Source organism: Nyctereutes procyonoides, unplaced genomic scaffold (assembly GCF_905146905.1).
Source record: "Nyctereutes procyonoides isolate TBG_1078 unplaced genomic scaffold, NYPRO_anot_genome, whole genome shotgun sequence".
Lineage (NCBI taxonomy): Eukaryota > Metazoa > Chordata > Mammalia > Carnivora > Canidae > Nyctereutes > Nyctereutes procyonoides.
In genome coordinates, this window is record NW_026575041.1 from 20,575,690 (window position 1) to 20,590,139 (window position 14,450).

At 37.7% G+C, this 14,450-nt stretch overlaps 1 protein-coding gene across 2 annotated transcripts in view; it reads left to right on the forward strand.

Annotated features, from left to right (window-relative positions):
- HEPHL1 (hephaestin like 1) overlaps positions 1-13,819 on the forward strand; it is an 87,116-nt gene extending 73,297 nt beyond the window's left edge. For both annotated transcript variants that reach the window (XM_055320691.1, XM_055320690.1), the window contains 5 exons: positions 4,093-4,315; positions 5,776-5,915; positions 11,045-11,207; positions 11,673-11,744; positions 11,839-13,819. In XM_055320691.1, the coding sequence (XP_055176666.1) occupies positions 4,093-4,315; positions 5,776-5,915; positions 11,045-11,207; positions 11,673-11,744; positions 11,839-12,041 (801 nt within the window). In that variant the 3' untranslated portion in view covers positions 12,042-13,819. The remainder of the gene's footprint in view (positions 1-4,092; positions 4,316-5,775; positions 5,916-11,044; positions 11,208-11,672; positions 11,745-11,838) is intronic.
- The last annotated feature ends 631 nt before the right edge of the window (positions 13,820-14,450 follow it).

A 14,450-nucleotide genomic window follows, 5' to 3' on the forward strand; every position in this document is an offset into this window, starting at 1 on the left:
GGGCATTTGAGTTAATATTGAAGGATACGCACAAAACCTTTGAGGACAGTCTTTCTCCTTATGTCCCAGTTGATTAAAAATGAGACATCAATTTCTAGGCCAAAGTTTTGATGATGGACCCCTAGGAGAGTGTGATGAGGAAGGCCTTGGTATTGTTTTAGATACCTTCTGCATCTTTAATTTTTCATTAGTCTTTTGTGAGGAAACTTTTAATGAAGTTATTTTGGAATCTTAAAGCTTTTTGGAAGTTTTTACATACAGTTAAAATAGTCATCCCATTTTGTTTGCTTGATTTGGAAATCCTTGTTTGTAAGTGCACTTCTTAAATAAAAAATCTTGTATCATTGGAATGTTCCCCATAATGACCATTGCAATTCTAGGTTGTCTTTAGTTAGATTTTGCGATTTGGGTACTATTTACAGCTTCTAGGACCATAGTTCTAAGACATAAAATAAGCAGATGTGCCAAAAGAGGGCATGCTCAACTCTTTGGAATTTGAGGATTTTTTTTTTTTTAAAGCTAAACCCCTGGGTCTCTTGGAGCCAAACTAATACTTAGGGGGATATGCTACTGGGTTGGGGATTATGTAGTGTTTTACAGTGTGCCTTGTTACACACACATTTTCTTGAAGTTGGTGAGTGACCTAGTATCAATCTAACCCATTCCATGACCAACCTATTCTTAAAGTCTTAAAGTCAGGTATAGCAGATGCCCTAATAGCTTTTAAATGCTCAGCCCATGCCCACCAATTTTGCAGCATTTGGCTTAACAATGGCCTTTACTTACACAAAAAAAGTTAAATAAAAATCTATTTTGGACCGAGGCCAACGGAGCCCAGGTTTTAAGTCAGATCCTGTTTGACTCCAGCCAGTAGCACTTCCCTATGTGAAATCTGAGGACTGAACCAAAGGTTGGAGATTCCAATCAAATGGGGAACTATGGAAAGCTAATTAGATTGAGAGCTTGACACAAAGAGAGTGGAGCTCAGAACCAAGAAAAGCTTACCCACAGCCCTCAGAAACAGCAAGAAAGAGAATTCAAAGGGTCTGCCGGTATCATGCCTGTGTTTCTCATTGTCCCTAAAGCCATCAGGAATGTCCTTTGGATTCCATCACTGATACCAATTCTCTTAAAAAACAAAACTCAGGGCACCTGGGTGGCTCAGTGGTTGAGCATCTGCCTTTAGCTCAGGGTGTGATCCTGGAGTCCTAGGATCGAGTCCTACATCGGGCTGCCTGCATGGAGCCTGCTTCTCCTCCTCTGCCTATGTCTCTGCCTCTCTGTGTGTGTGTGTCTCTTGTGAATAAATAAATAAAATCTTAAAAAAAACCTCAACTGAGTACATTTTCGGGTCCTTCAGGCTTTATTCAATTATTCATGAATCAAGCGGCATCCCACCTAGCAGATAGAAGAGAGCTTTAATGGAAGAGAGCTTCCATATGGAAGACTTTTGTAGCAGAAGGGGGGTGGAATAAGAAAGTTATTAGTAAAAAATGGATAGTTTGTGGCAAGGTCACCTTCCTTTAGGGGATAGCAGAGGCAGATTATCTCACTAGTGATAACCAGGTAACTCCAGGTAACTCCAGATTAAGATTCCACTCCTGGGAGAAGTTGAAACTATAATTAAGTTAGATATTAAGTCTTGTTTTGGTGACATAGGCTTAGCATTAGTGACTCCATTCGGAGTCTATCATCTCTTTGTTAACAGTAGTCGTGACAGAAACAGTATGGCCAACAAAGAAAAAATATTTACTCTCTGGTGCTTTACCAAAAAAAGTTTGCTGACCCTCAATCTAAAGTATGTGTTTTAAAAACCCAGATAAAATCGCAAAGTTTCAGTAATAAAATTTAGAATTTACAAGATAGCTGAAAGCAAAAGAGAATATGTAAATAGATAATCATAAAACAAAGGAAAATATATTTTAATGTAACTTATATCATGGTTTTTCATGTGTGAATTCTATGATTTTTAAAGCACTACCATTACTATCCAGACTCAGGAAAGAAAGCAGACCCCAAACATAATAACTGAAACTACAAACTATTTGAATAACAAATAGACTAATTTTACTTAGCAATTAAAGATTCAATATTGAATTTGAGTCAGATATGTGTATGTAAAACAACTAGTCTCTAATTATATGTCATAAATCAAAATCCAAACTAAAGTCATATCTGATATATAAGCATTGCTTATTATTTTAAAAAAGGTGAAGGATTATCTTAATTTCCTCTTAAATATTAGATGCTGTGTTAACATCCTTGAGTTGTATTGGACAGTGCAAGGATTCAGGGGAGAAATACAAGACGTTTGAAAAAATAAAGTTATGTACTGGAATTATGAGCAACCTGCATTTGTTTATTTCTTTATACACCCCAATAAATATATATAGGAAGCATTTAGAAAAGAATCTAAGAAGAGAGAACACTGCTAGTAAATAAATGTTGAGCATCCTTCTGATTATCATATAAGGTACAAAAGGAAAGCAGTTTGGGGAGCTTAAGCTAGAAAAATCCATTGGGGGAGCACATGAGGGGCTTAAGGACCTATCTAGGATTTGTATTTTATCCAGCAAGAATATCACTAGGAAGTCACTGAAGAGTGCTGGAATGGGAGTGATGAGATTAATCTGATGGTAGTCAAAAGGATAGGCTGGAGGTGAGGTAAGCCAGAGACCAGAGAGGAGCCAATTTCTAGTCCAGGGTAAGGCAGTAAGATCCTACACTAGATGTATGGCAAATTGAATGGAAAGAAAGTCACAGAATGAAGAGGCATTGTGAAGGGAAAAGAAATGCAAGATTTGACAGCAAACAGATAGGACAAAGTGAGGATAAGGGAAAGATTAAACACTGAAATCACTTTCTGACCTAAATGACAGAAAATAGCATAGTGCTATTAACAGAAATAGGGAGTTCAGGAGAAGACATGTTTTGAGGGAAATAAAATCCACTTAAAAATGCTCAGCAGATTGAATTGTTGCAGGATGCACATTCAGGTGGAATATCTAAATAAGCAGTTGGAAATGTAGGAATTTTCTTTCAGAAGAAAGCTTGGGGATGAACAATTTGACATGGAAGTCATCCACAGTCCTATATCATTTTCTAATTACCTTGTTCACTTTTTTTTTAATTTTTTTTTATTTATTTTTATTTACTTATGATAGTCACAGAGAGAGAGAGAGAGAGAGAGAGAGAGAGAGAGAGAGGCAGAGACACAGGCAGAGGGAGAAGCAGGCTCCATGCACTGGGAGCCCGATGTGGGATTTGATCCCGGGTCTCCAGGATCGCGCCCTGGGCCAAAGACAGGCGCCAAACCGCTGCGCCACCCAGGGATCCCTTTTTTTAAATTTTTTTTTATTTATGATAGTCACACAGTGAGAGAGAGAGGGGGGCAGAGACACAGGCAGAGGGAGAAGCAGGCTCCATGCACCGGGAGCCCGACGTGGGACTCGATCCCGGGTCTCCAGGATCGCGCCCTGGGCCAAAGGCAGGCGCCAAACCTCTGCGCCACCCAGGGATCCCACCTTGTTCACTTTTACCCATAGAAAGTGGAATATAAGCATCTGTATATATATTGTCTCACTTGAAAAGCAAACAGGAAAATAGAAATAAGCATTCCTTTATTCAAGAAATATTTATTGAGCATCTTCTATGTACTAGCCACTGGACTGTGCTCTGGAGACTCAGTGATGAGGGAGGGACACAGATTCAGTACTGCAAGAAGTGACTCTGTAGCTCACTTTTAGGAACATTCCTACATCTTCAGGGCTTCTTAGTAATTATTTTGTGGTAAGGGTGCCTGGGTGGTGCAGTCAGTTAAGTGGCTGACTCTTGGTTTTCACACAGGCTGTGATCTCAGGGTCATGAGATTGAGCCCTGCACAGGGGCTCCATGCTCAGTGAGGAGTCTGCTTCTCTCTCTTCCTCTCCCTTCCTCTCCCTCTGCTCCTCTCCCACCAATGAATAAATAAATCTTTTAAAAAATTATTATTTTGTGGTCAACAGTCTTTTTATAATGACTTTCTTACTAGCACTTAATCTGTGTTATTAAATTATTTAAAGGCTTATCTAATTCAGTTTATTTTTCTTTCAGGATACATACAGTGGTTTGATGGGTCCTCTGATTATTTGCAGAGAAGGAGTGTTGAATGAGAAGGGAAGAAGAAGCGATGTTGATTATGAATTCGTTCTCTTGTTTTTGGTATTTAATGAGAATGAATCCTGGTATCTGGATGACAATATTAAAAAGTATCTCAATAAAGATCCACGATATTTTAAGCGCAGTGACGATTTTGAAGAAAGCAACAAAATGCATGGTATATCAGAGGTTTAAAAACATAAGCTGACATAAGCTCACAGAAATTCTTAAAACTGTAGGAGGTCCCGGCCTCCTCTGAATCCTTCCTCAGTCCCAGGGGCACCTGGCCTAATGAAAGTCCTCTAAAACTTTCCTTCCGAGGGAATGAACTAAGCCATTGGTTGACTGCCAGCAAGGTCCAGTGCAACTTGGGGGAGCTCTATCTCTGAAGGCTGGGATCTCTAAACCACAAATTAATTTAAATTAATTTAAAAATGAATTATATGACTTATTGGTATATTTCTATAAGAATACACCATACATCTAGCTAATCAAATTTAAGAGCCTGGCTTAACTGACTCTGGGACATGAAATATCATCACCAAATTTCTGTTTTAATGTGTTATTGTCTATGTTATTTATTTAATTCTATGTAATTTAAGGTAATTTTTCTAAGTGGGAATAATATGTTCTAATTGACACATTCTCACTCTCTCACCAAGATCTACTTCTGACCAAAAGTATACAAAAAGATAGGCCTTGCCCAAGGTCACAAAGTTAGCTAATTGTTAACATCGATTGGAATATGTTGGCTGATTTCTAATTCAGCTACTCTTTCCCCTACAATTTTGCTTCCCTCTCCCAAAAGTTTCTTAGTATGCTCTCTATTTTTAATAAATGTAATTCATTTAATTGTGGCATGATGACCAGAATAAAAAGTTAGTAGAAAGCAGAGTGAGGGCAGCCCTGGTGGCTCAGTGGTTTAGCACTGCCTTCAGCCCAGGGTGTGGTCCTGGAGACCCGGGATCAAGTCCCACGTCAGGCTCCCTGCATGGATCCTGCTTCTCCTTCTGCCTGTGTCTTTGCCTTTCTCTTTCTCTCTCTCTGTCTCTCATGAATAAATAAATTAAATCTTAAAAAAAAAAAAGAAAGAAAAGAAAGCAGAGTGAGAGTCCCCATCATGTCCACCGAGTCATGAGTTTGCTTTGGCATGGGCTCATCCCATGTGAAGCTTTCCTTCTTTTGGCAATTCAGCCATACTGAATAACTTGCCCCAAACTAGTTCTCAGAAAGTGAAATATCGAGGGAATAGCTTCTAATTCATTCAGTTTTGATTTATATAACCGATTCTCGTGTCATCGTTCACTTGTCTACAGAATGGTATAAATAATGGCTGCTTCAGAAATGAGCCTGTAACCCACTCTACAAAGCGAACATGCCAAACCAGCAAGCAGACAAACAAAACACACTGCTACCAAAGATGTAGCTTTTAAAAATAAACTGTGCCTTCTTTTTTCTGGCTTTTATAAGGATTTCTTATTAACCTGGATTTTGGGCCTAGAATGGTGGGGACATTGGTGTAAGTTTGTTATGTGTTTATCGGGTAGATGAAAATATTGGTAACCTAAAGATCTTGAATCATTTCTAAAGCCAGATTAATGACCACTTATAAAGAATATTTTCTTTTCACCTTCTTAGCTATCAATGGAAAGATTTTTGGGAATCTCCATGGCCTTATCATGAATGAAGATACGATGACAAACTGGTATCTGTTGGGAATAGGAAGTGAAGTGGACATACACACCATCCATTATCATGCTGAGAGTTTTCTTTTCAAGGTAAGTATAAGGAATATGCTTCGGAAAAGACTTTTTGAACTAAAAGATTCAATGTATGTTCACTGTGAAAAAAGATGGGTTTTAGCAATAAGGCTTATGAGGTTCATGTTAGAAAGTGGAAGAGAATAATGTGATTATACCCTTCCCCCAGTTGATATTTCTTAATATGTACATATATTTTGTTGTGCTTGTGAGAAACTCTCCAAGCCTCAGAAGAGAATTTTCTCATCAGTATTCTCATCAGACTACTCATCATTCTAATTTTTACCACTCTGGATTATGCTGTTAATACTGTATGTGAAAGCACATGTACTGGTTTTTCCTTTTTTCTTAAACTTCTTTTTTTCTTTCACTTTTGTTTTTTTCCCTTTCTTTTCTATGTCATTAACTATCAGAATAGCCCTATCCAGTAAAGGAGATACTTTGAGCTCTGGCTTGGGCTCCCAAACTTTATCTTGTTTTGTTTTGTTGTTTGTTTGTTTGTGGTTGTTTTGTTGTTTGTTTGTTTGTGGTTGTTCGTTATTTTTTGTCTTTTGTTTTGTTTTGTCTTACGGAGTTGGGCTGGACCATGTATAGCCTTCTGCCTGTCTAGCCTCAAGCTGTACTATCTGGGTGGTACTGGCTGTACAGCATCACCCAGCTGTTTAAGAAACAGATCGCCAGGCCCTACACCAGTCCTGAGGAATCAGAATCCCAGGTATAAGGTCTAAATAGGCCATCATCCTGCAGCACCTGGATGGTTCAGTCAGTTAGGGTTTGACTTCAGCTCAGGTCATGATCTTAGGGTCCTAGGATTAAGCCCCACTTCAGACTCTGTGCTCAGTGGGGAGTCTGCTTCTCCTGCCTCTGCACTTCTCCTGCTCATGCTCTCTTTCTCTCTCAAATAAAGAAAATCTTTAAAAAGAAAGAAGGAAAGAATGAATAGGCCATCATCCCAAAAGGCTTAGTGAATCAGCCTATAAAGAAAAAGAATAAAAAAGAATTCCAATGCAGTGGAAATAACTGCTTTGTTCTTTTTTCCAGCTATACAGCAATAAATAGTAACTTTAATAAAACACCTAATATTTCCCCTCTGTGTATTTATTTAACATAGTTTAAGACACCAAGTACTAGCTTATAGTGGCTATAGTTTTATATATTAAATGGCTATGCTGCTTTTCAGAACTTGGCTTTTTCAACTCACATCTTTAAAAATATATTAAAAATGTATAAAATTTAATAAAACTGTAAAAATTATCCTATACACCTATACAATTATTTTGTATACATCTATAAACTTTAAAAATTAGAGTACAATTGACATCGAGTAAAAGTCCCTCTATTTAGGGTACAGTTCTGTTTTGGAAAACACATATGGTAGCATGATTAATGCTAATTAACATCTACATTACTCCCTCAAATGTCTTTGATGCACTTTCTACAGTCAGCTACTTCCTTTTGCTGATATATATATTTGCTATATTGATATATTTTCTCTCTATAGATTTGCCTTTCCTGAAATGTATAAATGGCATCATACCATCTACAGCATTCTGAAACGGGCTTGTTTCACTCAGTATAGGCATTTGAATTGTGTCCATCTTGTGTGTATCAGTATTTGGATCCATTTGATTATTGAGTAGTAGTCCAGTGTATGAATATACTGCAGTTTGTTAATCCATTTTCCCACTGAGGGATATGTGGGTTCTTTCTGGGTTTTGGTATTACAAATAAAATTATAAATATTGTGACATATTTTCCTGTGAACACAAGTTTTCATTTCCCTTGAGAAAATACCTAAGGGGTTGGATTGCCAGACCATGTGATAAGTATATGCTTAACTTTATAAGAAACTGCCAAAGTATTTTCCACAGAGACAGTATCATTTTGCATTCCCACCAGAAAAGTATAAGAGCATCACCTGTTCCACACCCACATCAGCACTTGGTATCTTCCATTTTTATTTTATTTTTTTCTTTGCCATCTTATTAAGTGTACTGGTAGCTCATTGTTTTTTGTTTACATTTTCCAAATGGCTAATGATATAAAGAGCATCTTCTCATGTGCTTATTTACCATCTGCCATCTGTAAATCTTCTTTGGTGAAGTGTCCAAGTTTTATGTCCATTTTTAAATTTTGTTATTTATATCCTTATCTTCGAGTTTGTGGGCTTTCTACATACAAATAGTTTGCCAGCTATGTGATTGCAAATATTTATTCCCAGTCTGTGGCTCATCTTTTTTATTCCCTTAATGTTATCTTCCAAAGAATAGAAAATTCTAATGAAGTATAGTTTATCATTTTTTTCTTTTGTGCATCATGCTTTTGGTGTGAAAGTAAATTTTTGCCTAACTTAAGGTCACAAGGATTTTCTTCCAGCAGTTTTATAGTTTCAGGTGTTATATTTAGGCCTCTGATCCATTTTAACTTTTTTATATGGTTCAAGGTTTATTTCTTACATATGGGTGTCCAGTCATTCCAATACCATTCATCGAAAAGACTATTCTTTCTCCCCCTGTGTCAAAATCATATTGATCATATATAAGGTGGTCTATCTCTTGGATGTCTATTCTGTTACGTTGATCTATGTATCTGTCCTTTTTTGAATACCATCCTGTCTTGATTACTTTAGTGTGAGAGTAGGTGTTTAAATCAAGCAATGATTGTTTTAGCTATTCCAGATCTTTGCCTTCCCATATAAATTTTAGAAATGGCTTGTTGATTTCTATTAAAAATTCCTGTAGGATTTTGATTGAAATTGCTTGGAATCTGTACATGGGTTTGAGGACAATTGGTATCTTAACAATATTAAGTCTTCCAATTCATGAACATGATATACCTCTCTATTTATGCAGATCTTCTTTGTTTCTGTCGTCAGTATTTTGTAGTTTCAGCATACAGGTCTTGTATATATTTTGTTGGATTATTACCTAAGTAATATCATAGGTTTTGGTGATAGACTTTATTTCAATTTCTAATTTTTTCATTGCCAATATATAGAAATATAATTGATTTTTTATATAATTAATCTTATATCCTACAACTCTGATAAATAGTTCTAGTAGCTTTTTTATGGATTTTGGGTGATGGTTTCCTACATAGACAATCTTCTTTTCTGTGAATTGAGATGGTTTTATTTCTTTATTTTAAATCTGTATGTCTTTTATTTCTTTTTCTTCCCTTAGTGCAGTGGCTGGGACTTCTAGTATAATTCTTAAATATGAATGGTGAAAATGAATATCCTTGCCTTAGTCTTAGGGGGGAAAGCATTCCGTTATTTATCACTGAATATAAAGTTAGCTGTAGTTTTTTTCTAGATCCTATTAATAAGTGGAAGAAGTTTCCACTCTTAGTTTGCTGATGGTTTTAATCATGAACAGATGTTAAATTCTGTCAAATTCTTTGTCTGCATCTATTGGGATGAACACATTTTTCTTCTTTAGTTTTTGGATGATTTTCTTTAGTAAACTGGTGATTTACATAGATTGATTTTCTTTTAAAAAAAAACTTACTTGAGAGAGAGCATGAGCATAAATAGGGGGGATGGGCATAGGAGCATAGAAGAAGACTCCCACTGAGCTAGAAGCCCAATGTGGGGCTTAATCCCAGGACTCCTGAGATCATGACCTGAGCCAAAGGCAGATGCTCAACCAAATGAGCCACCCAGACATCCCCATAGTTTGACTTTCAAATATTGAACCAATTTTCAGTCTCAGGATAAATCTTACTCTGTCATAATGCATTATGCTTTTTATGTATTGCTAGATTCAATTTGCTAGTATTTTTAAAGGGTTTTACAATTATTTCCATGAGGAATATTGGTTGTAGCTTTCTCTTCTCATAAAGTCTTTGTATGATTTGGGTATCAGGGTAATGTCGGCCTCATAAGATGAGTTTGGAAGTGGTCTATCCTCTTCTATCTTTTGGAAGGGTTTGTTTTAATATTAGTATCATTTCTTTTTTTCTATAGTATCTTTATTTCAAATTTAAATACAATTTGCCAACATATACTATAACACCCAGTGCTCATCACATCAAGTGCCCTCCTTAGTGTCTGTCACCAGTTACCCCATCCCCCTACCTACCTCCCCTTCTGCAACCCTTTGTTGCCCAGAGTTAGTCTCTCATGGTTTGTCTCCCTCTCTAATTTTTCCCCACTCAGTTACCCTTCTTTCCCTTATAATCCCTTTCACTATTTCTTATATCTCACATATGAGTGAAACCGCATGAGGATTGTCCTTCTTTGATGGTATCATTTCTTCTTTAAATGTTGTAGAATTTGCCAAAGAAGCCATCTGGACCCAGAGTTTTAATTTGTCGGAAAGTCTTAATATAATTCCATTTTCTTTAATAGTAACCTGAATAGTGATCTCAGGTAGTTTTCATCTTAAGGAGTGAGTCCATACCATCTAAGTTGTAGAATTCACAGTTATTAAAAATATTCCTTTATTATCCTTTTCAACGTCTATAAGGTCTATAGTGATGTCCCCTCTTTAATTCCTAATATTTGTAATTTGTGTCTTTTTTTTCTTGGCCAGTTTGTCTAGGGGTTTGTATTACTTATTTATTGCTTTATAACAAATTACTCCTACACTTAGTTGCCTAAAACAACAAACACTAACTCACAATTTCTCAGGGTCAAAAATCTGGGAGTAGTTTAGCTAGTTGGTTCTGACTCAGCATTTCTCAGGAGGCTGCAATCAAGATGTCAGCTGCAGCTGTAGTCATCACGTTTGACTAGGGCTGGAGAATCACATCCAAAATCATTCACAGGGCTGTTAAACGAAGGCTTCAGTTCTTCACCACATGGGTATGGCATAGAAGCTGACTTCTCCCAGGACGACTATTCCAAGAAAAGAGAGCAAGAGAGAGGGTCTAAGTCTTTTGGAAGTAGCATGCCATCACTTCTGCTATATGCTATTGGTCTCACAGATCAACTCTCATACAATGTAGAAGGGGACTCCAAAGGTTATGAATAGCAGGAGGCAGGTATCATTGGGGGCCATTGTGGAGGATGGTACCACCAGGTTTATCAATCTTATTGACCTGTTCAAAGAACTAGCTTTTGTTTTCTTTGATTTATCTCTATTATTTTTCTGTCCCCAGTTTTATTGATTTCTGCTCTTATCATTATTACCTTCTTTCTGCAGATAGATAAATCTTACCGAGAAGATGTGTACGATCTCTTTCCTGGGACATTCCAAACCATTGAGCTGTTTGCAGATCACCCAGGAACATGGCTGATACACTGTCATGTGTCTGACCACATCCATGCTGGCATGGAGACAACCTATACAGTCCTTCGGAACATAGGTACTGTTTTCTGTCAGTGATGATGGGTGATAGCACCAGGCTTCCTGTAGGCGCTGTAGGCACAAGAGCCCCCAAGGGCTCAGAGTCAAGCAAGAGAGACAGACATGTAAGTAGTAACTGTAATAGAATATGATACAAGCCAACAGAGAGTGCAGAGTACAGGGCTCAGTGGCAGCAGTAGAAGGTAATGATTAACCTCCTACTGAGGGATATGAGCAAACATTCTAGAGGCTATAATGCTTCAGATGGATCTTAATGGGTGAGTAGAAGCTTGAAAGGTAGATGGGGTAAGGACAGCATGTGTACTGGTATGAAGTAGAACAGTGAGAATTTACGAAAGACCTGCAGATACAAATGGGATAAAGTCCTCATTGGTAAAATGACGTGACTCTTGAAATACCTCATGTCATGAAAAGAATCTACTTCTGTTGTTTATAAAACAATTAACTTGTCTTCCTTGTCCAGACAACAGGATCCCTTACTCTACCAAGTCTCCATCTGGAGGAGCATCCCCCCCAGCCACAGTGCCCTCCAATGGTAATGATACCCTCCCTGAATCCCACATGTGAATAGTCAATGTTCACTCCCTAGGGAAAGGCAGAGGACTGACACCTCACTCTTCTTTCCACAGAAGAACCTGGCAAGGAGCAGCTCTATTTCTTTGGCAAGAATCTGCATCCTAGGGGAGCAAAAGCAGCCTTGGTCATCCTCTTCATCATTGGACTCCTCTTCCTTATCTCCACGGTGATTCTTTCCCTCAGATTGCACTCTGCAAAGAAGCAGGTTGCATATCGGCAAGTTCAGTCCTGTGCACTCCCCACAGATGCTCTGTGAACCAGCTGGTCTTCCTTAGCAGTGAAACTGGACAAGGCATCGTTAATCAAGAAAGGTTTACATTATATCTTGGATCAGGCTCTGATCCTCCAGAATACAATCAAAGCAATTTGCTTTTACTTATTTATTTTTCAATGGGCTGTGAATAATCCTCAGGTATAACATACAGAAAGAAGAACAGGTGTGACTGAGAAAACACAGTATGTTTTCTGAATGAATTTGCTGACACGGGGAAAACCTCTGAAAGATATCTTTATTTTCCATGTTTCATAATTCTCAGATTAGACGGTGGGTGCTTCCTTAACCAATCATCCACATTCCTAGATGGAAGGCTTTGGGAAAGAGTTATACTGCCTCAGACACCTAACTGGAATATTGCTGACTCTTCAACACAGTTGTGACGTTTCCCTTAGTCGCTCCAGAGAAAATAACTTTCTGAGGAGTTCATGGAAATGTCGAAATTAGTATCTGCTGATAAAATTTGATCAAATGAAGTTGTTGGAGGCTTCAGTCAGCTTTCTTGGCCTTTTCCACTTGAATACAAATAGCCTGTGCACTGTTTGCCATAGAAGGCAAAGTTAACAGCATTTAGAAAAAGATTGCTGCTATTTTTATGCAAGCCTGTAGAGGTGCTTTAATGCTTACGACTCACTTCATGTTATGTTTTCACAATGTTTCCATGGCAACGTTTGTTATTGTTGTTGTTGTTGTTGCTGTTTTCCAAAGTCACCTAGAAAATTTGTATTTGTATTTCAGGATGTGGAGGGCTGGAAGCTATAAAAGAGCAGGCTAGGTTCTCCCACTGTGAGGCAGAGACTCCCTAAAAGTTTAGTGGGAACTTCTACGTGGGAAGGAAAGTTTGTAGGAGGCGAGTCTGGACTTGAGCCCTGAGTCTGATTTTTCACCTCACCTAGCAGGATATTTCCAAAGTCTGCATCTTCAAGGAGATAAAAACAGTCTCATCATGTGACTGGTTGGGAGAAGAGAGCTCACAAAATTCTTGATTCCATGCTTCTTAAAGACAGCTCTTTATGGGAGGAGAAAAAAAGAAAAAAGAAAAACCTAGAAAAAAGTTTTTAAATCATTAAATTGGCTTTGAAGATATACATTACAGTTTTCAAGGCTCACGTGTAAAAATAAAATATCGGACAACTAAACTCAACCAATTACAAGGCGATCCATACTCTGTATGCATGCCTAAACGTTAGGTTAAGATAGATAAAAGCAAGTTTGCTTATTACTAAACTAAGAAATTGCCCTTAGCTCAGGGCAAGATGCCCTGCGATGCCAATGTCAATGCCAGATGAGTGATATCAGTACATTTGCCTTAGCAGATTCATTTGGATATCCAGGTGAACAATTAGGACCTAAAAAAATACTCTGGTGGAGGGACCTTTCATACTTTCTCATCTTCATCTTGGTGAGGGGAAACGAGTAATTTGATAAAAGTTGTACTCTTACATAAAACAGGATGCCAATGCTAATAGTTCTGTTCTTAGTTTGCTTGAATGTCATATCAAACAGTGTACCCAAAAGATTTTGAATTCCAGCCTGCTTGCCACTGATAATGTGATTTTGTAGTATGTGCTCTACAGTTTTCATGCATATGTAGGCTGTATAATTTCATAGTAATAATTGTGATAAATGCCTTATTTATAACTCACCTAGACAACAAATTATTCAGTTTTTTCCTTTTCTCTTAGTCTATTTTTTTAATGAAACCATAAAGTAGTTTGATTACACCATTTCTCTTTTTAATAAAGTTTCAAAGATCATAAGATGGCAGTTTGCATTTTTTTTCCACTAAATATTATGGATCACTAGACATAGGGCAAGGGGTTCCTTAAAGGAGACTTGTCTTTTAGATATTTAGCAACTATCCTAGCTATACCTGCTAAAGGAAATGAAACTAACTACATCTCTGCAAATGATGGACTCTCCTTGAATATTGTTTCCTCAAATGTACCATACTCCTTTCCTTGCTTCAGTCCTTTAAGAAAATCAATTACATTTAGATACATCTCCTGTTACAATGGAAGAGGTATCCCTATTCCTAGTAGGTGGGTCTCTTACTTGGCTCTGGACTTTATCTCTTCTTGCTTTCTCAAGGATATCAGTGGTACCCACCATTAGCAAACAGAGACATCTGGGTGGCTCAGTGGTTGAGCATCTGCCTTCAGCTCAGGTCATGATCCTAGGGTCCTGGGCTCGAGCCCCTGGGATCCCTCCCCCTCTGCCTGCTGCTCTCCCTGTTTGTGTTCTCTCTCTCTCTCCCTGTCAAATAAATAAAATTTTTTTAAAAAAAACAACAAACAGAAGGCTGTTGTCATTAACTTCATTACCCTCTGTAACCTAGTTAGTTTCTCCGTTCCTTTGATTGCAGAATTTTCTGCCTTTATCATGCATGCT